Genomic DNA, 25295 nt, shown 5'->3' on the forward strand with positions numbered 1-25295 from the left:
CTCCATCTGATCCAGTTATGGTCTTCAGGTGATCTCTATTGGATTTTTAAAGCCACAACTTTATGAATTGTAACATCATACTTTTCCTGAAAACTCAGCCGTTATGTTCTGCAGTAAGTTACTGTACTATTTCACATAAATCTGACTCTTTGTTTTGTAAATATCACACACAACCCGTACCTCCATTTGAATCAGAAAGTCCACGGTACTCATACAATGGAGTACCAAGACAGTCTACAACTGCTTTACAAATAATGTACTTATGCACCCACTTATTAATTTGACTTACTAATGTAAATTGATCATAGACTTGCATCAAGTCCTCCATTTTGTACTGTTCTAGCACCACAAAATTTTCCAGGTTCGTGTTTATCTTTCGTGCACAGTCTTGGCAATGTACAACATAGGTCTTTCGAGAATTGCTCTCACTAGTGACAAAAAGCAGATCAAAGACTTCCACCTATTAGATAGGAAACAGAAAATCAACTGTTACAATTTCACTTTTTAGATTTAAACCACAAAAACTGTACTTTTTAAGATTTACACCCTTACCCTATGCATGCAAAGAGAGAAATTAGATTTGTGCAGGGAAAATCTTGTATGGCTTGTATGGCTCTAGCAGAGAAGTTAAATATTCTAAAACCACTAATATTACACCTAGGATGTCTGCATGAACAGCACTATGGGAAAGCTTTTGATCAATACTGACAAAGCAGGATTCATACTCTGAATAGGGGTTACTCAGTAAGGTGAGGATTTATAACAATTATACCTAATTTTCCTTTTTTAAATTTGTCTGCAAAAGAAGTTTATGATTTATCTCCTTACTACTCAGTCACATGCTCGCCCTGCCCCAGAGACTCAGTCAGAAAATAACTAGAAACTGATATTCAGGGGGTAGGAAAATTTTATTTTCTTTTAGGCTTCACGAAAAATATTATCCAATAATTTAAAGGAACTATCAACAGAACGTAGAATCAAAAATTTCAGCATAAAGCTATGTCCTGTGAAGAAAACATACTTAAATTCTCTCTCTTTTGGGGCTGTTGTTGACTTCTGAAATGAAGACAGATACACCTTTAAAATAAAGCTCAGCAGATCAAATTATATGCAGGAAGGGATAACAACTTTTTATAATAACTGAGAATTGAAAATCGACCTAGCGTATAACAATGCTGTAGAAGTACTGCAGCAGAATACAGCCTATATCTAGAAAAACAGCTTGATAAGCTCTTTGAAGACAGCACTGCATCACATATATGTGCCTATAGCATACAGTAGATGCTGCAACTTAAAAGCAAAATTAAAACAGCAACAACAAAAAAAGACAGGACAAAATTTAAATAAGTATTATTGGTAGTACACAAGCCCAACACATATTTTTACTGACCTCACAAATGCTACAGTAATGAGCTGGCTCGTCCTTTGCTCGCCCATGCCAGACGATTTCTTTTCCTGCAGCAATTAGAGCTTCCCTCAGTGTCTGACACTGTTTGAGAGTTCTTAACAGGCAGTACCTGCAACCAAAATGAGTGGTATATTCAGTTCAATATTCAACTTTATAGCAAGACTCATGCAGGCTTAAATTTCTTCCAAGACCCTGTACCTGGAGTTTCCTCTTCCTCCAGGATTTCAGGAACAGCTGGCTAATTAGAATCACTGGACCCATGACTTAGGTAGAAGCCTGACCACATGCTTATGGACCTCTGTGTAGATTTGCTCCATTTCAGTACTGCCCCTTGCCCTGCTAACAGGCTGTATCTTTCATTTTTGACTAGAACACACAAATGCTCTTTTAAGCACAATAAAACAATGTGTTTTCAAAAGCAATTAATGGATTTTATTTTGAACTACAAATTTATCAGCAAAGAGTTACTTTGAACTGTCAAGTTCCAAATAACTTTATCTTTTGCATAAAAGACTATAGCCTATCCAATGAACTGTTTTAACTAACATCCTAAAAATCCTGTTACAAATATCTTCTTCCATGTAAAAGGAAAAAAAAAATAGACAGATTGCTATTAGAAAATGAAGCCCCTCCCTAGGAAAAAAGAATTAACATTAAAAAAAAGACTAAAAAAATAATTTAACACTTATTTTATAAATGAAGAAAAGAACTGGTCAAAAGTCAAATTAAAATCAATAATTCCCTGCCATGCTTCTGTAAAGGATAAAAAAAAAATCGTCACAATTTTATACAGTTCTCTTCTGTACTAGAAAATCTAACTTGTTTCCTAGCATTGTATTACCTACAGAGGTTCTCTAAAAAAGTTGGCAAAATAGGTCACCAGCATTCTAAATCACAACGTTATTTACAATAATTTTTAGCTCTTAGCTATCCTATTTATTTGAGCTGCAGCCTTTTCAGCCTTTAATTTTCTCCTCCACAGGGTGGTTATGTTACATGCTCATTAGATGCAGAAAGAAGATTGAAAAAAATGTAAGGGGAAGAATAAACATTGGACAGAAAACAAAGTGCTGAAGAGTTCTATCAAAATGTTTTCAACTTGATCCTTCCCCCATTTTAAAGCCTAAAACATGTAATATATATGTTCTGTACTTTTTTTAAATGTTTCTTTCATGTGTTTCCAAGTAGTTAATAGAATCTCAGGCTTACTTTGAGATACCCTCCTCTTGATGTTTTACACTCAGACTGTTCATCTTCACTAAAAACAAGTCTTCATTAACACCCTCACGGTAAATAGTGCAAAACTGAAAGCGTGTTTCTATGTTAAACGTCATCATATAGTGAATTCTATGTTAAACGTCTTCATATAGTGAATTTCAAGAAAATTCAACAGCTCGTTTAGCTGTAACTCCTTCAACACTTTCGAAGTTTGATGTTAATGGCACTTATGATGTTAAGGCCAACCATATGTTCACCATGATCATGTATTAATTCACTTGAGTGTTGGGCTAACGTAAATGTGCTTCTGACAAGTTTGGTATAGCATTCCAACTTTGGTATAGCATTCTCTCCTGCAATACAACCTGATGTCAAATAAACTTCAAAGCTACCATTCTTCTCTTTTGCTGTTATCCAGCAAAGTCTTTGGGTACGCCAAAGAGCAACTGGAAGCACATCTGCACGCTTGCCACCATTGTTCTCCACTCCTGACTTCCAAAGAGTTTTCAAAGTGTTATTTTCAAAGAGCTTTCTAGTGTTACAGTTGTGAAGAAAGAACTGCCCAAAATGTAACCCACATGTAACACTGCTGCAGCGTTTGCCAAATTTGCAACCAAAGCCAAAAACAATAGCTAGAAGGTGAATTCTCCTTCCCTGAATAAAATTCAGATCCTAGCATTGGCACTTGAAAACATAAATGTTAACTATTTCATACTGTCAAAGAATGGGAGAAAGCATATGAACTATCACTTTGAAAATGCACTAGAATTTGCTGAAGTATGGGAAGCCTAAAGAAAGTCAAAAAGATGTATATTGGGACTCTGCTGGACAAGTTAAATGGTGTCAGCTTTTAGTATTGTAGGCCTGCTTTTATTCTTGTAGAGCGAGAATTCAGTTAAAAGAAAATCTGGACCATCTCTCTCTCTCAAATTCTTTGCACGTATGGCATAAAGAGTTTGAGTAAATCATGTCCAGTCAAATGCAAATATTTAAGAGAAGATTTTTAAACTGACATCATCCTGATTTAGTCTAGAAGGGCAGTGAGAAACCCGTTGGAATATTTAGAAATCCAGTAAAACTTTTCATAATGTGGAGACCATCCCAATGGCAATGCAAAGCTGACCTCTTCGTAGCTTTCAGTAATATATCTTCCCTACTGATACCGAAATGTATTTTATCTGGGTTCATGATTTTGTGCAGAATAATTTCTCCCATGCCAAGTGCTTTTATGTTTCTAAAACTATTTTTGTCAAAGAACTTAGTATTTCAGTTACTTTGGAATTAATTTTTTAAGCCTTTACTACTATGTTCCCACTACCTCTAAAATTCTAGCTTCCATCTAAGAGGTTTGTGGTTAATTTTTCTTTTCTTGAGGGTTGTGCTCCCTCAGTCAAGTTTTAAATCATTCTGTCTGCCTGTGTTCCTGCTCATGATTCTACTGTTAATAATAAATCTTTAAAAAACATCTTATGAGAAAGTTTCAGTTTTTGCTCTGTCTTTTACCTAGCAAGACAGCACTGAGTTGCACATTAACTAAAAATATAGAGGGGTTTCAGATTTCTTCCAAAAGCGAAGGTTTCTTGTATTATTTTTTTCCCTACTGCTATTCTATTTCTTTTCATCATGAATCTGATTCCCAATGTTCCACATGTTTACACACACAGAGATATCTGTATTTTATACATAATAAAATCCAGGAGCAGTGGACAATAGCTATTTGCCAGCTGGTGCTATTTTCATGCAGACATGCAGTCCCCACAAAAATTATGCAACTGCTTTCCTATCTTAAGGAGATCCATGAAAGTTTCTGCATGTCCAGTACGCTTACAAAGCCAAGGTCAGATACTAGACCGTTCTGCTGACACCCATTTCTAGTAACAGCTATACCATAACTACAGAAGTGACCACAACAAAGAGTTACTGCTACTAGATGTTACAAACCAGAGCTCATTATTGGACCTTCTTCCCCTCTCCACACAAAGCATGGAACTGGGGATCTGGCTGACAACTAACCTGGATGGAGGGCTTAATCCAAGTAAACTGGAAATTGTTTCAGTAGACTGGAAAAAGCAAACGCATGCAAGACCAATTGTATCTGCTCCTTAGCATCTTTGTTTATTTCTAATGTACACCTAAAATTTAGCGCTCTCACTAGAAAAAGCCAGCAAGACTGGGAAACAACCATTTTGTCCTCTGTTTCTCCACAACGTTTTAAGGCATTCTATTGGAGAAGAATGCTATGCTCAGTCATGATTTTCTCCTTTTAAGCCTAAACCATGGCAAAAAAACACATTAACTTGTGCAAATAGAGATGCCAAAATACCAAAATCATATTTTGGCAAAAACATTCCAGAACTGTTTCAAGCTTTAGAGTAGATGCCTGCTGGGCTTGGGAAGATATATAAAGATAATTGTGAAATATGTTTGTAGGTTGTTTTTTTTTTTTTAAATGGACTTTTTGGCTTCCTCTCTCCCGCAGCCTGCTTCTGTTCCCCCTATTTCTCGTTTTTGACTATTCAGTTTCTCATCTCCCTTTTATAACAGCTGGCATCCTGACTATGAGCACTAATAGCTTAATTGAAGGGGCAGGATTGTCAAGCCTTCAGCAAAAACTTTCTTCACCCTAGATATATGTTACTAGATTTTAAGGAAGTATTCACCCATAAATGTTACTCCAAAACCTAGCTTTACAGTGACTACAAACCTCCCTGTCTTTATCTTCCACTATTCTTGATCCTTACAAAGTTACCATTTCACCAGTTCCACCATTCTGCAACAGAAGTTCAAGCCTAAATAAAATTCCTACTGTAAAAAGGTGTCTCACTCAGATGTCACCAATAAATCCTACTGGGGGGAAAAAAAAGAAAGTATTTTTCTTTGCCCTTTTTCTGCAAGTTAACCCACCCATTTTTTAAAGAAGCATTTCAAGGCAAATTATAAAAGGATTAAATGCTTGTGGATCCAGTATGTTGACAAGACTAAGAAGTGCTCAAGCTAGAAGTTCCTTTGGTAGGCTTAAGGAAAACAGAGTGCTGCTACCAGAGTACTTTCATAACAAGTATTGTGCTGTGGAATTCATTCCCCCACTTCCTTTAGGACAAACCCACGATGTATGCTGAAGCGTTCATTTATTCTGCAACCCAGGTATAATGGTGCTGCAATATGATTTGTATTTATTTGAAGCTGCACGTTTCAAAAATAATTACTACAGATGCCCAAGCCTAAAATATTCCTGCATTTTGCAATATGCATATGAGAAATGTCACTAAGCTCAATTATCAGTCATATCAATTAATTCATTGTTCAGAAGAACGAGCAAAGAGAAGGTGGTTGACAAATTCCTACTTTCCTTTATTTAAAACATTTATACTGAATCTCCAAATGACAGTGTGCGAGCACTAAGAAGAGGTTCTAAAAATGTAAAATGAAGTTTAACTTGGCTGTAAAAATGACTAAACATTCCAATTCTAATATTTCAGTTGATAACCTAATTTTGTTATTTCTTATGGTACGTACTCTGAACAGCTTTTGTTATCCAAGTCAACTGCTTCTGTAAACGGCTGTATTAAGTGTATGGCATATTTAACAAACAAGTTAATTAGATTGTTCTAAAGCTATGCCACAGTAACATCAAATAGAACATAACAGAATTAGTGATATCTATAAATGGATTATTTGAAAAATATAATATAAAATAATTTGGGCTTGATTCTCAGGAACAAAAAAAGCCTTACAAAGGATTGTTTACAAGCCAACTATTGTTTTATGCTTGAAGCGCAAATGGGTACAGTAAATGTTCAAATAAGTAAAACTTACTTTATCATTTCAAAAAGCTTTGGATCTGAGACCTTGATATTTCGAGCCATATTCCATGAAAGATGAACCATGGGTACTATGGACTTCACACTCTGCAGTTTATTCCACTCGTACCGTTCCACCGCCAGTTTATACTGACAGGCTATACAGAAACAAAATTACAGAAGCAATTAGTCAAGTTAAGAATTAAGTATCAACCGGAGCCAAAATAATTTGATTATAATAAAAATTTATACCTTTTAGGGCTAGATTAAACTTCATTCACAACGATACATTCATTCCAACTACACTTGAATTCTAAAATTTCTTTTTAAAAGTTTATTTACAATGCTAAAAGAATGCACAATACCACAGCAGCAACAACTATCTCTGAAAGTAAGTTACTGTCAAGTGTTTAATTTCTATGGTCAGAAAGCAATATTTCAAAAAGAGTTACTTAAAAAAATCTTCATATATTTCAGATATAACAGAAAATTTCAGATTTAACAGAAAAAAAATTTGAAATGTCTACATCTCCCTCTATTCACTCTTTATCATAATTTTACAATGCTATGGTATGTAATTTGTCTTGTAAAGGAAGACTGCACCTCAAGAGATTTGTTGCAATGAGTCAGATTTTTTCATTAAGCAGCCTACTCACCCTGCCCTTTTAAAAAAAATGTTTTACAAAATTCACTGTGACTGAACATGTGAGCTCTGTATCAGTCAATCATACAATCCTAGAGATACACTATTGCACCACAATGAAATAAATAAATGCACTTGAAAATATTTAAGAAAATGGGAGGTTTTTGGAAGTACATTCTCTTCAAATGCTTGACAGAATCTCATTTTAGCTGTGAAATCTCCTTCCATTCTCACATCTAAAAACCTTCGAAGACCATGGTACAAAACTAAAGACTTGAGTCTGAAAAACTGAATATTCCTTTATGAACAAAATTTTACAACTATTTGCATTTCCTGATATTTTCACTAATTAGCAACTAGATATCCATAGTCCTGAAAAATTTAGATTGGACAAGTCCTTAACTCATATGCAAGCTACATAGTGCAGTCTGCTGGGTAGAACAAATTTTGGGAGAAAAAGTCAAGAAATGGCCAGGGTGTATGGATTCATCTGAACAGTTTAATCTGCTAGTGTTTGCTACACAATTGTAATTTTTTACAAGTTCATTAAACAAACAAATGCAAAGACTGCATTCTTGTTGCTTTCTCTTCCTCTTACGAATGGAATTATTTAAAGCTTCAACACAAAATGTTTTAAAATACATTATGTTCATTTTTTTTTTTTAATCTAGTAAAGCATGGTAAATTAGTAAGAAATGGCAGGTTCTGTGGCAAATGTAGTGTGACATTACCTAATTACATAGTTCAGCACAGGCACTATTCAGCCATACCTGTAAGAGGGCCAACATTCCATGCGATGTTGTTGCACCAACCGATAGCCTGAACCCAATGAACAGTGCCAGCATTTATCCACACCAAATCCCCTGGTCTTTGAATAAACCTATAAACTGGAACATTGGCTTCATACAAATCTTCCAAGTTTGGCCACCAAGATCCCATTAGGAAATTCATATTATTCCTGAAACAACAGGAAAAATAAAGTCTTCAGCATTTATCCACAGACATATTAGTGGTTGATACTTCAATGAAATTATCTGCAAAGACTTATCACCATGACAAATGCTTTCTGCATCTAATCAGTCACCCAGGAGAACTAGTCAAAAGGAAAGTTTCATCCATAAAATTCCTGATCCTAATTCCACAGTTCACACACTGCAATACATCAGAACACTTAACCACCTGGCTGCCCATGTGAAGTCAGTTTATCGCTTCCAGTTATGTTCTATTTTCCTTTACATTTCCTAGTATTTTATTAATGCTGAGGCCGAGAACTCCTTGGTCAGATCTAGTGTGACACCGATGCCAAACGCTGCTTTTGTAACCAGTGACTGATTTTACATACAGACTGTACCAGATCTTAAGAATGCTTTCTGTTTTGAACACCACCAACCATGTACTCATACTGTCACAGCGTATGCACCTGAAGCTTGTCCAACAAGCAACCTGTTGGCACCACCTCAATTATGATCCACAGGTCTCTGCTATATTCAGCCAAGAAATGTCGACCTTCTTGAAAAGCATGAAAAAACACTTCCATATGGATTTCCTGAGCACAACTCTTCCACTATGGTTATGCAAAATACATACTTCTCTCCCATCCTTATCCCGATTTTATACTGCACCATGAGAGATCATTTGCAATTCACAGTTTTCAAAGACAATTCAGTACCTCTATCAGGCTCTCTAGACATTTTATGAGGTTATAAAGATCTTCATTTCACTGTCACCCTCAGGAGGACAGTGTCATGGGGGTAAAGGGCATGTTGTCATCAGAGACACTGCAATTGCATCAGTGGAATTACAATTTTGAGATGGCCAAGCTTTGTAAAGGTGGATGAAATACAAACAGTTGTCAGCAGACAGACTGAAAATACAGAGTACAAAGATGCTGAGATGAATTTGCAGAGCTCTGGAAAAGTTCTGAAGTCAAGAGCTTAGTCCGGTTTTAACCAGGCAAGATTAAGAAGAAAAAATTCTCCTTTAAAATCAATTTCAGAGGCTACTGCTTGAATACTAGCATGATTAGGGGACACAATTACTCCTCCCCTTTTTTTGGGGGTGGGGGGTGGTAGTGTAGTGTGTTGTGGTGGTGCGTGTGCATGTGTGTGTTTTGTTTGTTTTAAAGCATCCACTCAACACAAGGCACAACATAGAAACCCCGATCTTAGAGCTGGCTGAGTACTTCCTCAATGGTCAGTGCACCTCAACTTTTCCAGCAAGCTACAGGCATTAAGTGTATGTAAGGGTCTGAGTAATCTAAGCTCTCCCTCTAGATGCAGCAAGAAACCATGCCAAAATACCAATGACTCTGTACTTGCTTGTGTACAACATCTGCATCAATCATAATAAAGATTAACAGCATACATCACCAGGAAAATACTTTACTCCATCCCTCCTAAAAAAAAACAAAACCAAACCCCAACTCCTTCACCCCCAACTTTGTTCCATCAGTCCACTGCAATAGCTCTAGAAAGCTTTAATATGCATGACAGAGTGCCTAAATAAACAGCGAGGACTATGATGGATTTTCTCATGTGGAAATGTTACTACTATGAAAACTGGATTGATGCCACATAATACACATTGATAGCAGACAGTCTATGCTTATACTAAACTTCTGATCCCCCTTAATGCAGTATAAATTTGAATCTTGAACCTAGATGAGTGTTTGCTACTACCAGTCCCTCACTTCTTATATTTTCTTCATTCCTGTGCTTGAAAAAAAACAAAACAAATAATGGACCTAAAGTTAATTTTTGAGAGCAAAACTATTGCAGGCAATCCAAGTTTCTGCACATTGTACAAATATCTTATTTTGTATACATTATAGATTTTGCGTTTTGACTTATTTTAAAAGACTTTTCTGACTACATGGAAAACCGGGAAAATAATGTCCTCCTATAGCACCCTCAGTAATTTCCCCCCTTAGGACTGAGAAAGGCACAGAGAACTTGATAAAAATAGAGGAAAACAGCAGGCCCAGCTTACTTTTCACAGAAGTCATTCATGACACCCCAATAGCTTTCAGGGACAACAAACCATTCACAGTCACCTGGACCAATATTTATATTTACGGAACAAAAGTTGTTATTTTCTTGATGACCTGAAATTTAGAGAAAAATAAACACACTTCATGTAAGGCTGACCTATAAAAATCAAACTCTGAAAATGCAAAGTTACAATTACTAAAAAACCTTACATCATAGTTTAAGATTTATACATATTTTTATACAACACTTACACACACTATTTAGGTGCTTCACAGCGTTAAGAAATGCAGTTAAGCTACTAGTGACAAGAGAATTGTGCTTTTGTTAGTTTGTAGGGGAAAAAAAAAAGCTGAACTACCAATCTTGCAAATGTGACCAATACTTCATCAGTTCCCTTTTTGTAGAAATCAATGCTTCAAGATGCTAAAGTTTAGATTTTGTGTTTTTGTGTTTTATGATAGCTCTTGACAGTCCCAGTCAGGAGCAACACTTCATGACTTCAGGCACTGAATAGACAAGTAGTAAAAAAATCTGTCCCGAAGAGCTTTCAAAATCAATGTAGAAATGCCAGTATTTTATCTTCTTTTGACAGCTGGAAAACTGAGCCATAATCCCTAATGGAATTATCTAAAGTTGTACTTCAGAAAAAACAGACCCTGAAATTTAGTCCAGATCCCTCAAGTACTCTAACACAGCACTATTCATTACGGGGGGTTGAGTCCTATCCTCAGATAATAAAGAATCTACAACGTAAAAGTATACTGAATTATATGACTGCACAAGACCTACTTCGGAAGCCTATAAAAACTTTCAAGGCATATTAAAAACAAATACTGTCCAAGCAGATATATACCCGACCTCTTTTTCCCCTTTAAGAACCCAGTATTGCATGCAAGAGATTAGTATGGTAATTACCTAGCAATGCAGAAATCCAGAAATTTCTACTATAAGGTAATTTAGTGCTTCGTACACGCAGAGCTCAGTTAAACAAGAAATTTAAAAAATACTGAATATGCACGATTTTACCATGTCTAGGCATGCTGTAAGATATGGAAAGTCTGCAGTGCAGTTAAATCCATACCCAGCAGTAGAACCTGATTTTTTCCATGCAAAGAGCTTTTACTCACCTGGTGTTCTACTTCCTGGAACCTTCATGTACAACTGCACTGTGTTCATGCCCAGGATGGTATGACCAACATGGCTTAGAAGATTTCCTGCTGATACCACACGTACAAAAGCAGGAAGTTTTGTCAGTTCATGGAGTTGCAACTTCCACCTGCAGCAAAATAGCAAATTGACAAACTGTGAATCCCTAAAACTCTTAGCTTCTAGTAGTTTGAGAAATATAAACATTTTCAAAAAATTGTTAGCACAGTAGATAAAAGAGCAGACAACCTACTTCCATATAACTTAGCATCTCTTCAGAGGGAAGTTGAGACAATGCAATACCCTTACTTGACAGTTACAGAAATTTGCATGACGATTTCATTTAAGGGTGAGCTAAAAGCCAGGGTGACCCCATTCACTCTTGCAGTTAGCCAGTCTGCTGCTATACTGCCAGAAAATTCTGCTTGCAATTTACACCTTGGTGTACATCCTTTCCACGTGAAAACAGAGCTGTGCTCTCCTCACACTCTAGGCCAGTCAAGTAACTGTTAACCATACTTTCAAGAGCCAAACGATATGGTGCTACAACATATGTCAGGAAGAATGTCTAAACATGCCCTAGCCTGTACATACAATTGCTGTGACCAAGAATGAAGTTAACTATAAGCGTATGCTATGGAACTGAATACTTGCATTAAGAAAAACACAGATCTTCGAAGACAAAAATTCCAGAACTTAAGCGTGGAGCTCTGTAACGTCAGCCAGGTATCTGTGTTACTCTTTTAATTTTCAAAATATTTCCAAATATAATCACAAATCTGACAGGCTAGTTGACGGGAAAGATAGTTTTGTAACAAAAGCTGAGACTGCAGATGAGAAGATCAGGCATCTACCTGGGACCCTACAAGAACTATTTAAAGTATCAAAATCCAATTCTCTATGAACCTCAGGTTAGTTATCCTTAGATTAATTTAAAGTCTCTCTCCCAATGGTTTGCTCTGGATGCTAGTTTATTAGCAACAATTTTGTATCTACAGATGGAATTTTCTTTAGAAAAAACCAGCATCGATATTTAAAATTTTATAACCATCTCTAATCACATATGTATGTACGCACATTGATCTTTCAGTGACTTACCACAAAAGACCTCAACATCTTAAGTAGGCCTTATTCCCTAGTTTCAAATACCATAACTTTTTCTTCTGCTCTGATTGGAGTAGATCAGAACTTCTGTACTGCAGCTGGTGGGACTAACAGCCTAGACATGCCAGATCTTTTATGGAAATATATACTAATTACAGATGGAACCAAATAAAAAAATATTACTGGACACACAAAAAATATGCTTTCACAGTATTTCTAATACTTTCTGATGTTATATATGGATATATAGCCTATAAACAATTCACAATTTATTCCTTTTTTCTGAGGTTCTGGCAGAGGTATCATGGCTTATCCAGAGGTAAGCACTGGTCTGGTCTTTACTACATATTTTGAACCCTGTTCCCGGATAGAGAAGCAACAGCTATGAAAAAGTGGAAACAAAGGATGACAGCAAGAACAACAGGAAACAAAAAGCAAATAGCAAAAATCAAGAGAAACATAAAAGCAAAAAACTTTAATGTTACAATTTCTGTACAAAGACTGAAAACATGGTATTGTGAGAAGTAATTAAAGTTGTAAGCAAACAATTTAAAGCCTCAGAATGAAAAAAAGGGAACGTATTAGAAGGAGGACTGCAAAGAACACTTTCTGATGGATGTTTAAGTTTGTTTCTGGAAAAATAAAGATCCTGGAAGAAAAGCTTGAAAGAGATTTTAGGGTGAGAAGGACTCTTAACAACAGTTAAAAGACCAAAGGTAACAATTTAATTGTGGAAATGTGTTGTGTAACTGGAATTGGGTTTACCAACAGACTGACTGACGTCTGAGAAAAATGCATTGGTTTTCCAGGAAGAGTATCATACTGTAACACTGTGAGCAGGAGGAACTTACTTTTTGTCATCTGACAGGTCAATGTTGGTCCCAAACTTGATTGTTTTAAAAGGTCCTCTTCTCCTCCTCCCAGAGCTGCAAATATAAAAAAATATAATAGGTGAATGTGAAAAAGGGAATGATGTAAAAAAAACACATAAAACCAACTACAGCATTACCACAGTTATACCACACTTACTTTTCAGAAGATGTGGATTCATTATCTGAGTGGTCCTTGTGGTGACTCTTCTTCTCATTTTCCTCCTATAAAATGCAATTGTGGAAATGTTTATATATATAATCTCTATGAATATAAACATAAAAAGTAAGAATATATATATACGAAATCTATAGATATAAAACGGCAACATGTTCACAGACATAAGTACATTTGTTACAAGATGCTGCTACAATCTTTACAATATCTGTAAGATTTTATGTGAAAGTTACTGTTAAGAAAGTTTAAAAAAACCCACAACAGTTATTAGTCAAAAGCCATTGCAAAAAACTCTTCCTGACTACAAATTCAGTGAAGCTCAGGCCAGGACAACAGAAAATGTCTACACTATAAACACTTCTGATAGCCTACAGTATAATTGCAAATGAGTACATTGGTTTACTTCATTATGCAGGTGAACTGGAATGCAGTCTTAAGGAATATTAACTTTTTCAGACTAGAACATTTACCTTCAAAGTCAAGCAGGTCTCCTGATGACTAGAATGACTAATATTTATAAAATTAATTTTATAAAATCTATTATATAAAATCTTCTGATTTTTTCATAGCTATATGTTATTTTAGCACTGCAGTAGCTAGGACCATGACTAGTGGAAAAAAATCTAACCAATATTAAATGATGTAGTTTGATCTTTTTAGGAGAGTGGGCTCAAAACCCTACTGTAAAGACTTCTTTTTTGGCAAGTATATGGACACAGAAGGAAAAAGAATAAGACAAAACCAAGGAAAGAACTGCCTGGAGGCTATCCAAAGATCGCTAGCTTTGAATGGGATTGTTGTTAAATTTCAAAGTGCCCTATGTACCTGAGAAAGTCTTATTCATCCTTTGAATGAAGGACAAAGAGAAACAAAAAGGAACCTAGTGATGACGGATTTATCAAATACTGCAAGACATGTTAGAAAAGCAATGTAATAGTTCTTAGAGGAATAAAAAAAAAAAGCTCACATAAGGCAAGCCAAGAGGATTGTGTCTGTAGAAAGAAACAACAAAGCTTTCACTTAAACACTGCGAAAAGTCACCTAAGGACAGGTCAAAGCAGTGTTAGGTAAAGGACACGTACACTTTAAAACAATGTCTTTTTGATTTCCAAGGGGAAAATGAAAATCATCATTCTGAAAACTATTATATATATTATATTTTTACTACCAATTTGTAACAGAAAAAAAAAATGACCAGAAAATCCCACAGTTCACTTCTTGGTGCAAAACTAAAGTTCAGGCTTTCCTGCTGACAAGCTGGTATGTGATCAGTTACATACATTATTGAACACGTACTTCACTGGAACATTATATATATAATGTTCTCCAGCCCCTCTGGAATGATGTACAAGAATAAAATGCTGGTGCATTGTATTGTTCAAGGGGCATCAGAAAACTTCAGCTGATATCCTACTTAAATTTGTTACTACTGCAGAGGAAGAAAAATCCCTTTTATATCCCAAGCTCTTGATGACTTCAGTGCTCTCCACTTCCCAATGATATTCCTGTTTCTTTTCCTTATTCTGTATCACTCTTGTTCAAAATATTGTGACTACTTTCCCTTCTCTATTCTTCAACTACTAATTCATTTCTTCTTTTCTAATCCTTTCTCCTAATGCACAAAGTTTTAATTTATAATTTCTCTTTCCTTTCTTACTGAAACCATTGCTGTTTCTGTGTAATGGCAGTGAAAACTGCAATAGTCAATTCCCCACATTCGTGTTTTCCCTATTTCCTAATTAACAACTGGTCAAGAATATATTTTTTGTCTTAGTTCCTCCTTAGCCTAATCTTTTTATAACAGTAGATAACATAAACCTCCGAGGAGTGCCCATAGCTAATTCCAAGGATGTGCTCAGTACTTCAGCGAAGCAATAATAAAAATACCAATAAAATAACATTTCAAAAGCTTCACTCTGTCACATATATCTAACAACAACTAAACTAAATAGAAACTGTTATGTTTTGAACCCAACAATAACAAATATGGAAAGCATCAGCCACTTTCCTGGAAAAAAAAAAGTTATTTTAATATTTTAAACTGTTGTGCTGAAAGACAAGTACAAGTGTGAACTTCTAATAAGCCACAACCAAATTAATTCAGTATACTATAAAGAACAAAGAAATCTGATTTCAAAGAGTATGTGAAATTAGAAGCAACGCAAATTAAAAAAAAGCATCTTAAGTTCTAAATATTTTAATATGAATTTTGACATTATTATATGAAAGCTTGAGCTAACAAGCTTTTAAAGTATGTAATAGCCAGTTTTACATTAAGAAAATTAAGTTTTACATTAAGCGTTTTGTAAATTTACCTAAAATTACCTTCACGTTAATGGAAATGTCTCCTTTTCCTTAACAGCTTCCATTTGTTTTCAATAGCCATTACTAATCGATTCCAGAATTAGTATACAGTTTGGAAATTACATCTTAAATAATAACGGACTTACCCTTAAAGATTCCTGGAATGAGGAGGCTTGGTACTGTGCATACTTAGCAATTGTTGTATGAGATCTACTGCTTTCACAACGCCAGATTTTCTTTGTTCCAGTGGGGTCCCAGTTTTCATCTGCTGGCTGCAGTAGTTGTGTCCTCACTTCTACTATGTGTTCGTTATTTGCTTCTACCAATGTCTTAGTAGAGAAGAGTCCCAGATCTAATGAATAGGAATAAAATTCATAAATGACAGTTAAAATTTAATTAAAAGTTTCAAGAAAAGAAGACATGAATACTTAAAGTTATCTATAGGTTTAAACTAGAGCATATTTTCCCCTTTAGCCTTCATAACACAGCCCACTTGTAGGTTAAAAATTAACACTCGTGATTAACACTCAAAAAGCTTTTCTGCACGCAGAAGCGTAGAAAAAATTTGGCAGCTACTGTATGGACTATATTCCAAGAAACATTTTACATGACTTATGTAAACAAATCTGCAACCAATGTTTAAATTTATTATCAATAAAGTATTTTTCAGACTATAGTTTTATGAATGCACTTCCATCATAGAACGCATTTCCTACCAACGATAATTTTTCTATCTACAGAGTTCAAAATATTGTACACAGTCAAATTACAGATCATTAAATCTAAGCACAAGGACATGTAGCCATAGTTTTCATAGGAAAAAAGTCTATCTGTAAGCTTCCATATCCACAGCTCCGCCCCTCTCTGTGGTCAACAAAATCTGCTGGGTTTTGGGGGATTTTTTTGGAGATGGTCAAGATTAGAAACAGTAGCAAACTGAGAAATGAAACATTACCCTAATTACTTGGAATACACAAGTAATACAGTATTACAGAAATAAAATACCTCGTTTTAAGAACTGAGAGACTTCTTTTTTAAACACATACATCTTTTTTCCAAAGTAAAAAAAACTATAGAAAGTATACCCACCTAATTTAAGAGCTCCAGCAAGGCCACGTATTACAGTAACAGGGTTGTTTGGATTTGTACAAAATTGATGTAAAGGTGGAAAGAAAGCATCTCGTTTATTTTCCAACTGTAAAATTATAATGAAATATTAAATGTCAGATGAACTTAGACTCCTTATTCGTAAAATATGGAAGAATAATAAAAATAAGGAGGAACATCAGAAAGAAGACAGGAATTTCTCCGTTTCCCTACACTGTAGGGAATGAACAGCAACATCACAAAACCTTTTCTATGTTAAAAGCTAGGTTCATTCCTGAAATTAATTTGTTACTGCAATTTATTTCTTGGCATGAATTATTCCCAGGTTGCTTGGCTTTTGCAACTCAGGTTCCCTGCAGTTTATTTCTTTATCTGACAGTAGCCTTGTACATTCTCTAAATCTACAGAATTCTCTGAAGAGCAAGATAATATACTAACTTTCTTTACAGAAGTCAAAAAGCTAATTCTACAGATAATGTATACAAGAAACTGTATAATTAAAAAGACTACGCTCACAGTGTATCTCATGTTAACCAGAAAGGTTGATTGGATTTTCTTATGCTTTTGTGCAGCTGTGACCTCAATTTTATGCTACAGCCTCCCCTGTCATTTTTTCTTTCTTTTTTCCCTCTCTTTTTTTTTTTTTTTTAAATTGTTGTGAGTCTTAAAATGCTGAAGACATCTCTTTCAATAAACAAAACACAATACAGAGTTCCCAAATATGGGGACCCACACCGGCACATCTACACAGCGTGCCGCGACATGGTGACTTACCAGCCTTGTAACGGACTCAACAAAGCTGTGATGGACTTTTAACAATGTAGATTAATCCAGATGCAACACTTGGGTAACAGTTGGAAGCTCCAGTGCTTCCAACTTAATCTAGCTCTTGGGCAGACCGCTTGTGTAGTATCACCAAAGTGCTAACTGCTTCTGGTCACCAAGTTGGGCTGAGCAAAGCTAACAATGTTTTCACACAAGCTCTACAGACATACTAGAATTTATTCTTCTGTTATTGAGGAAGTGGACATCCTATAATTCATTCTTCTATTACTAAGGAAGTTAGCTCAAACTCTTCTAAAGCTATTATGAAACTTTATTTTCAGAACAGAAGATTTAATGGTTGCATAAGAAAATACTATGCAACTAAAGCCTGTCTTTTCCTAATGATGTTTTGTTCTTAACATCACCTCAACTTTTATTATCTTTTTCTTTACTCTATTTTGAAACAGATTGTTAGGAGAGTTTAGGTGAATTACTTGCTAATTTATACGTAACTGTCACTCGCAAAGAATGTACATACATATTTGAAATACTGTACCTTGTATCTAATGAACTGTTTTGCTTATTCTGCCAATATTTTGAGTATTAAAAAAATCAACAAAAAGTTTCTGAAAGCTGTTTTTCCTTGTTGACTGAAATTCTTAATTTACAAATACTTTAAGAGTCAAACTAAGTCTCAAAATTTTCTTTAAGGTTAGCATTTTTCTCACTTATACGCTAGTTGGGAGAGCACTGTAATTAGAATTCAGCTGTGAATAGCGCTTCTGTAAAATAATTATATTATGTAATTCAGATATCCAAACAAGTACAAAAGGCACTCAGCAATGTACTTCTACCATTAGATTTACTTACATAAATACTAGGTGTAGGTGGATTCAGCTTGTCCTTTGGCAAGGGAGGGTATGGTGGAGGCGGTGGTCGTGGAGGTGGGCATTTATCCAATAGAATACTACTGTTAGATAAGCCATTTTTACCCAGATTCCTAAAAGGAAAGAAGAGCTGCCTCTGTCAATACTTGACAAAATAAATATATATTAGTGTCATCTCTTCTGCAAAATAATGAGGTTTAAGGAGAAATCATAATTCAAGATGCAAATAAAACTCATATATTTAATCAAGGATTCTCAGTGTATAATTTGATAAAATTCAAAATAATTCCCACATTGCCTGCCAAGTCTGCAACATTACGACTATTAGTTAAAAATACAGTCATTTTAAATAAAAGGACGTATGACTCATTTGGCAAAATATAACGGAGAAAGTAGGTTTCAACTAGAAATAGAGAAGAACCTTATTAGGTCGGCACTGGCTGGAGGATGATCAATTCGTAGCAGCTGAGACAGTGTAGTCCAGTAATGCTGTGCATAGCACTGTGGCAAAGCACAAAGTCAGAAAATGACAATGCCTCAGCCAAAAAAATGATGAGTCATAAAAAACAACTATAACTACACTAACAACACTAAATTGAACAACCACCTACCCCTCTCCGATTCACACATTTTGAAGCCAGAAGAAACCACTGCTGCATAATTCATTTGTTTGAGCAACAGAGGAAAGGACCTGCCCTGAGCGAGTTGCCTTGTCAACACCCGTACATGTACCTGAGTGAGAACCTCACTTGTTGGATTTGCAGCCTTTCTCTGAAGATTTCCAGATGTGGATAACCCACCGTATGTGGTTAACTTTTCCTATAACAAATTACCTGAAAAACCTGCTTTCTGAGCCTAGTTCAATTTCAAGTGACTATCACCAGGGAAGTATTTATTTAATTATTATTACTAAATTAAGATTTAGTAATCACTTAAATTTTGGTTTGTTAAAAATGACTCAACTACTTCAAAATTCTTCAAACTAAACACTATTCAAATCCTTCTTCCAACCTCACTTGATTCACTAGCTGTTGTTACCACCTCTCAACACCCCACAAAATAGGATATTTCTAACGCATAATTTAATCACGTATCTTCATAAAACTCACCCGTTACAAAAAACTTGTTCTGGTAACAAGTGTCTTCAGCAGAAAACACATCTGACAATAAAATTCCTAGCAACAGAGTTTGCCTCTGAAACACAGGAACTGTGATACTCACACTGAGAAACATTGTAGAGCTGGATGCTGGCACGACAGCACTGCTTCAAATCAAGTTATCACAAACCATAAGTAAGATGGACTTGGGGCTTGAGATCCCATCAGACTGACTGTTATGACAAACACTTTAAAGAAAAAGAGCAAAGATCTCACCTACCCCAGGCTGCAGCAAAGATGAGCATCCTGAGAAACTGGTGCTCAAGACAAAAAAGTCAGTCATTCAGTTCAGAACTTCTGCCAGCTTTCTAACTCATACATTGCTCTCCTCTGTCAGATCAGAGCAATACAGACAGAGACATATTTAACGTGTCTCCAAAGCGCGCCTCTCAAAATACCAAACCCAGCTCATTCCTTGTGCTAGGTGAGTCTAATGCCAGAATAGATTGCAACTTCAAAGGAAGTGAAAGAGCAATGTGGAGCTTTGATTAGGCATCATCCAGCTTGGCAAAAACCTCACTGACCAATGCTTAATGTCTGATGTAGTTCTTGCAAAGCCCCTACTGCTCCCCCTCCAACCCTCAACCCCACAGAAAAAAACATGGCAATATAAAATCACCATCACCCAAAGACATTTAGCAGTCACAGTTGCATGAATCTGAGATGCAGAGCATCTATACAAAGTGATACAAAGTGAAACTATAATCTAAATAGCAGGTGTTAGAAGTAGCTATAATCTTTGCATTACCGAACTGAAAAATAAAACCAAGACAAGCAAATGCATAGTTTTAAAAATCAAAGAGAAGTATGACAAAATTCAGTTTGAATTGATAAACAGTTCTCAGGCAATTTCTGAGGCAAGAAAGATAAGAAAGATTGAACTCGAAGAAAAAAAGGATATTGCTCAGAACTAGCTTGACTTAAGCTACTGTAGTCACAACAAGATAACCACCACAGTGAAAGCTCAGTAAAGCCAGGGTACGTGGGGTCTTCAGGGAAGGGGGACAAGAGAGAAAGGAGAATCTCCTGTACTCTTAGAATTACAGGTCTGAAAAGGCAAAGTTGATACACAAGAAAGCAGACTGTACAGAGGAAAAGATAAGATGAACAGAGATATCTCATAAACCCAGCACTTGAAGCTGATACCACCAAACGCACTTATTGCTTTCTAGGATACATTCCTACACCTTCTAAAAACAGTTTACAGCCTTCAGTCTCACAGAACAACTTCCCCTCTGGCTGTACAAAAACACAGTTCAACCAGAAGCAGAGGTGTGACACAGTTTGTGTAACAACCGTCACTCTCCAGCACTCGCTCTCCAGTCTGTCTTCTAGCAAATATTAACACAATAATTTAGTATTATCTAGGGCTTTCTTGACAAATGGAGACTGATGACTTAGCCTGAGATGATGCCTTCATCCGTCTACCACAATTCTTCCCTCGAGTTTACTATCTTCACTGCATGGAGAACCCCGTAGCTTGTTATACAGCTGGGATGTCCCTGCCCCATGGGAAGATGGACTCCGGCTGCTCTAGCCTTAGAGACTCCCCTGCCAGAGCCCTCCCTCACTATAAAAAACTAAATAAAACAAGACTGAAATTTGATCCCAAGGCAAAATCACTAAAACATTTACAATTACGTGAAACTTATCAGGTAGTTGCTATACACTTTATAGGCACTGTATTGACATTGTGCCATCCTAGTTGAATAAAAAAAGATACCGTGCAAGTTTAAAGCTATTGTTGGTTATACAAACTCTGAACTACATCAAGAATATTAAAATTAACATAATAAAACTTCGTTTCAAAAAACCAGGAATCATTGCCATTAATTACTATCCTTTGCATTTATGAAATTAATCACCTCAATAATTTTGTTATTTTGCTCAACCCTAATGTCAGACTGAGGGATTACGTTTACTTCTCAGAAAGCAGTTCCATAGTGGTTTTCAAGTTCTCTGGAACTCTTCCTGTTTTCCAAGAACTATAAAGAAACCCCTCTGTATGAATAACAAACAACAATTCTCTGGCCTACTCTTTCGGAGCTCATGGATGTATGTCATCCAGGCCTCTGACTTAAAAATACCAAATTTAAGTATAACCACTGTTTAACCTTCTCCTTGATTATTGTGAAAACAGAGATTGTGTTATTGTACATCCTGCGATGTGAACATAGTATCTGCCTTTTTCCCAAGCGTGTAACAAAAATATTTACTGAACTCTCTTGCCTCTATTGACTATTCTAATAGCTCTGTGTAGTCATCAAGCATGAGTGGTTTTTGTTTCTTCTTTTTCATTCTTGGCTATAGTTTTCCTCTTCCAAACATAATTTCTGAGTTTTCTTGAACTCTTAGATTCCGTACTTTAAAAAATATTTTCCCTTTTTGATTTTAATTGGGAGATTGCGACCTTTGATAATAATGAAAAGTTTTGATGATAATGAAACTAATTTCTAGTTATCTACACACATTTGGATTTTAAGTACACTTTGCAGGACAAACCAGACTAAGTTACAATCATTTGCACTTAAGTAGTTATTGTTGTTGTGAAGTCAGTCTATTTAAGTGAGTTATTATTTGAGGATTAGCTGCATGAGAATTAACAAGGTTTTACCGCTCGAGATCATAGCTATTCTGAAGAACAAAATTAATACCCTCTCTCCCCACATTTAACAAGAATATGAGGAACTGTGGATTTATGTGATACTCTACCAGAATTAATCTACAAAGAAGAATGAATGAAACATTTTAAAACATTTAAAAAATGTGCTTGCAGAAGGAATCAGTTGAAGCACTGTGATACACAGTACCTACTTGACCCAGTCCTGATTCAAAACAGAAATACCTAGCCTTTCTTAACAATTAATGGATACAATTAATTGCTTTCATACTCCAAGTTATTACACAAACACAGAAAAATGGCCGTCAAGACCCATCACCCTGGGAAGGAGGCGCTTACTCACATCGCCTAACTTGGCCTCTCTGAGGCGCACCTCCCCAAGCTCCTTCTGTAGCTGGGAGAGAGATGCGCTCTCAAAAAGGAATATAAAGAAGTCAAGTCAAGCTTACATTATGCTTAAATGCAAGTAATGCCAGTTAATTATACAACCTGTTTATCATGCAATTCTCTACCCCAGTCTTTCACAGCAGGTACGAGCTGGCAATACTCCCAGAGATGTTTCTTTTTAAAACTACAAAAAATCCTACAATAGAATTGTGGATTTTCTCATTATGGAAATGTATTTCTAATAATTTTTGAATTCTGTTCTGGTTATGACTTTAATAGTATTAGGTTGGCAGTGATTTCATAGGTTAACTATATGTTATGTACAAAGTAATGTTCCTTTTTTTCTTTTCTTAATGACTTTTACAACTTTTTTTTATATTTCATTTGCTTATCGTCTTGTTCTTAGGCTATAAGAAAAACAGAATCACATTAATGACTTATGCAAGAAAAGCATTGTAACAAGTGGTACCAAACTTCTTCATACGCTTGCCTTCCCCTTAAACTATCAATCTTTCCTATGATATTTTACTCCCAAATCATTCTGCTTCCCATCTGCAGATTTCTTTATTTGCCTTTTAAAACAAAACAGAATGTCTTATTCTAAGAGGGGGTTAGCTTTTGAAATCGCAATATTTCAAATTTTATTCTTAAAACTTTTGCTATGGTGAAGTTGACTTGCAGAAGTAATGTGCCTTTATCGTAACTGAACAATGTTGCCTTCGAGCCAAAAAAGTCCTTTGCTTACAGACAAAGAAACCTCCCAATAAAACAAGAATTGCTTTTGTTTGTTTTGTTTTTAAGAACAAAACACAAACTTAATTCAGCTTCTTTCTCCGCAAAGTACCTCCCCTCACAGAGATTTAGGCTCTTTGCCTCTGGATTGCAGAGCTCCCAAACCAATGATTCACTAATTGACTTCACAAAGCAGGCTTAATTGCCAGGGGGCAGCACCTTCAGAAAGATCAGCCCAAGTTTGCTTCTGCCCCAGCCTTCAACACAGAGCCCCCTAAGCAAGGAGATGTCTGTCCACGTAGCCTCTGCATTGCTTTTCCCACTCCTCATGAAGCTTATTTCCTATGCTTGTGTACATGCTGGCCATTAGACTGTTTAGGCCAGACCATCTTCTCTTTGCTGCCTGTACTTTTATCATTTTACAAGGTCCCTTGAGAGGCAGCTGATCTCTCCTGGTCTCCCATCACTTTCTTTTCTCATTGGTTGCTCTTTACTCTTCCTCTTTGCACACCAAGTAACTATAAAAACTATAAAAAGGCATGTTAGCCCCTTTTAAATACGCATTACCATCAAACCTACATCTCTCATTTGCCTTCCCCAATTCAGCCAAATTGGTAAAGCTTTCAAGTTCAGAAATGCCTTAGAGTTTGCAAATTAGTCTTCTTCATATATCACCATAAAAATGACAACCGCAACTTTCAGCTGACACAGAGTTGCCCAGTTATCCAGCTTGGCTCTTTAGAATTGTTTGAGGACCTTTTGCGCAAAATTCTCTATGTCATTATCAAACAAAAGTTTTATTTGGAGCTTTGCCTGTTCTTTCAAAGCTGTGAAGAGGCTTTAATAAATAATGATAAAAAACAACTAAGCTATTTCTTATTTCTTTTATGAGAAACAAAACAAGTCAACTCAGGAACTTCTCTACACTGCTTAAAGGAAGGACTTGCCCTTTCTAAAACCAACATGAGGTCAAGTGATGGACCCTCTTAACTGTGATGGATACTGTTTTTTTAATATCACTCCTCCAGGATGTTAATTACATGCACCAGCTGAAACACAAAGCTAGAAATCAGCTGGTTTCACTTTAGAAGAAATAAAGAGTTTGAATGTTAAATCTCAATTCTAGTGATAACATTTCAATAATTCTCCTCTCAGGACTGCTCACAGAGAAAAAGATACTTACATTTCTTACGTGGCTTTTGATAACAGTCTTTGTAAGGAGACCTGATACACACCTAGACAAAGCAGCACACTTTTTTCCCCACGTATTAACAATCAGCTTTTCTAATAACAAACGTGGAGGAGTTATTCCTAGCGTATTTTCTTCTTTTAATCACATGGTTTTCACTTATGCTCAAAATTACTTTTTTTTTTTTAATGACCTCAATAGGAGATTTTCTCTAGGAATCCAAGGAAGGATAATTAATTCAATAGTACACTCTTTTATCTGTTATTTTGCTCAGAGGCTTAAAGAAATTTAGTTTATTATGTAAGTTTATTATGTAGACAGTTTACTAAACATAATAATTTAGTTGTTTTATAACCACCTTAAAATTTACTGTTGCAATCACTTTTATTGGTAGGGAAGACTAACCAAATCACACTTACACTTCCCAGAATCACCTCCTCAATTTTCTTTCATCTGTAAACTCCCACAGCAGTTTAACAAGATGAGCATATTTGTTACCCTACTGTTCTCCAGAACAGCATTTTAATGAGATTTGCATATTTCAGTCAATAGCTCAGGTACTGCATTTCTAAATTCCTCGTAGCTTTTCAGTAAACATTGTCTAGCCCTTCAAGGGAAGCTCCTTGTAGAAGTATCAATTGCTCTGCCAGCACCTTCTCTTTGACCCCTTCTCAGCCTCCTTAAACAACCTCATTTCACCGCATGAATAGAATAGGTCTCTGTTAAATATTTCCTCAACATTCTCACGGAGGAAGATGGATATAAAGAAACTTTTCAGCCTCTGCAATGAT

General features: G+C 35.8%; 1 protein-coding gene across 3 annotated transcripts in view; it reads right to left on the reverse strand.

The window, feature by feature from the left end:
* Positions 1–25295, reverse strand: part of KDM6A (lysine demethylase 6A) — a 157621-nt gene that overhangs the window by 3668 nt on the left and 128658 nt on the right. For 2 of the 3 annotated variants that reach the window (XM_082488007.1, XM_082488006.1), the window contains 11 exons: positions 18403–18532; positions 16750–16855; positions 15807–16012; positions 13339–13403; positions 13161–13235; positions 11187–11335; positions 10058–10172; positions 7840–8027; positions 6443–6584; positions 1391–1517; positions 290–460 (listed from right to left, as the gene is read on the reverse strand). In XM_082488007.1, coding sequence (XP_082344133.1) covers positions 290–460; positions 1391–1517; positions 6443–6584; positions 7840–8027; positions 10058–10172; positions 11187–11335; positions 13161–13235; positions 13339–13403; positions 15807–16012; positions 16750–16855; positions 18403–18532 — 1474 coding nt within the window. Of the gene's footprint in view, positions 1–42; positions 461–1390; positions 1518–6442; positions 6585–7839; positions 8028–10057; positions 10173–11186; positions 11336–13160; positions 13236–13338; positions 13404–15806; positions 16013–16749; positions 16856–18402; positions 18533–25295 lie in introns of those variants that run through there. The other variant, XM_082488005.1, reaches the window with a different exon arrangement.

This window comes from Vanellus vanellus (genome assembly GCF_965231255.1).
Source record: "Vanellus vanellus genome assembly, chromosome: 1".
NCBI classification, from domain to species: Eukaryota; Metazoa; Chordata; class Aves; order Charadriiformes; family Charadriidae; genus Vanellus; species Vanellus vanellus.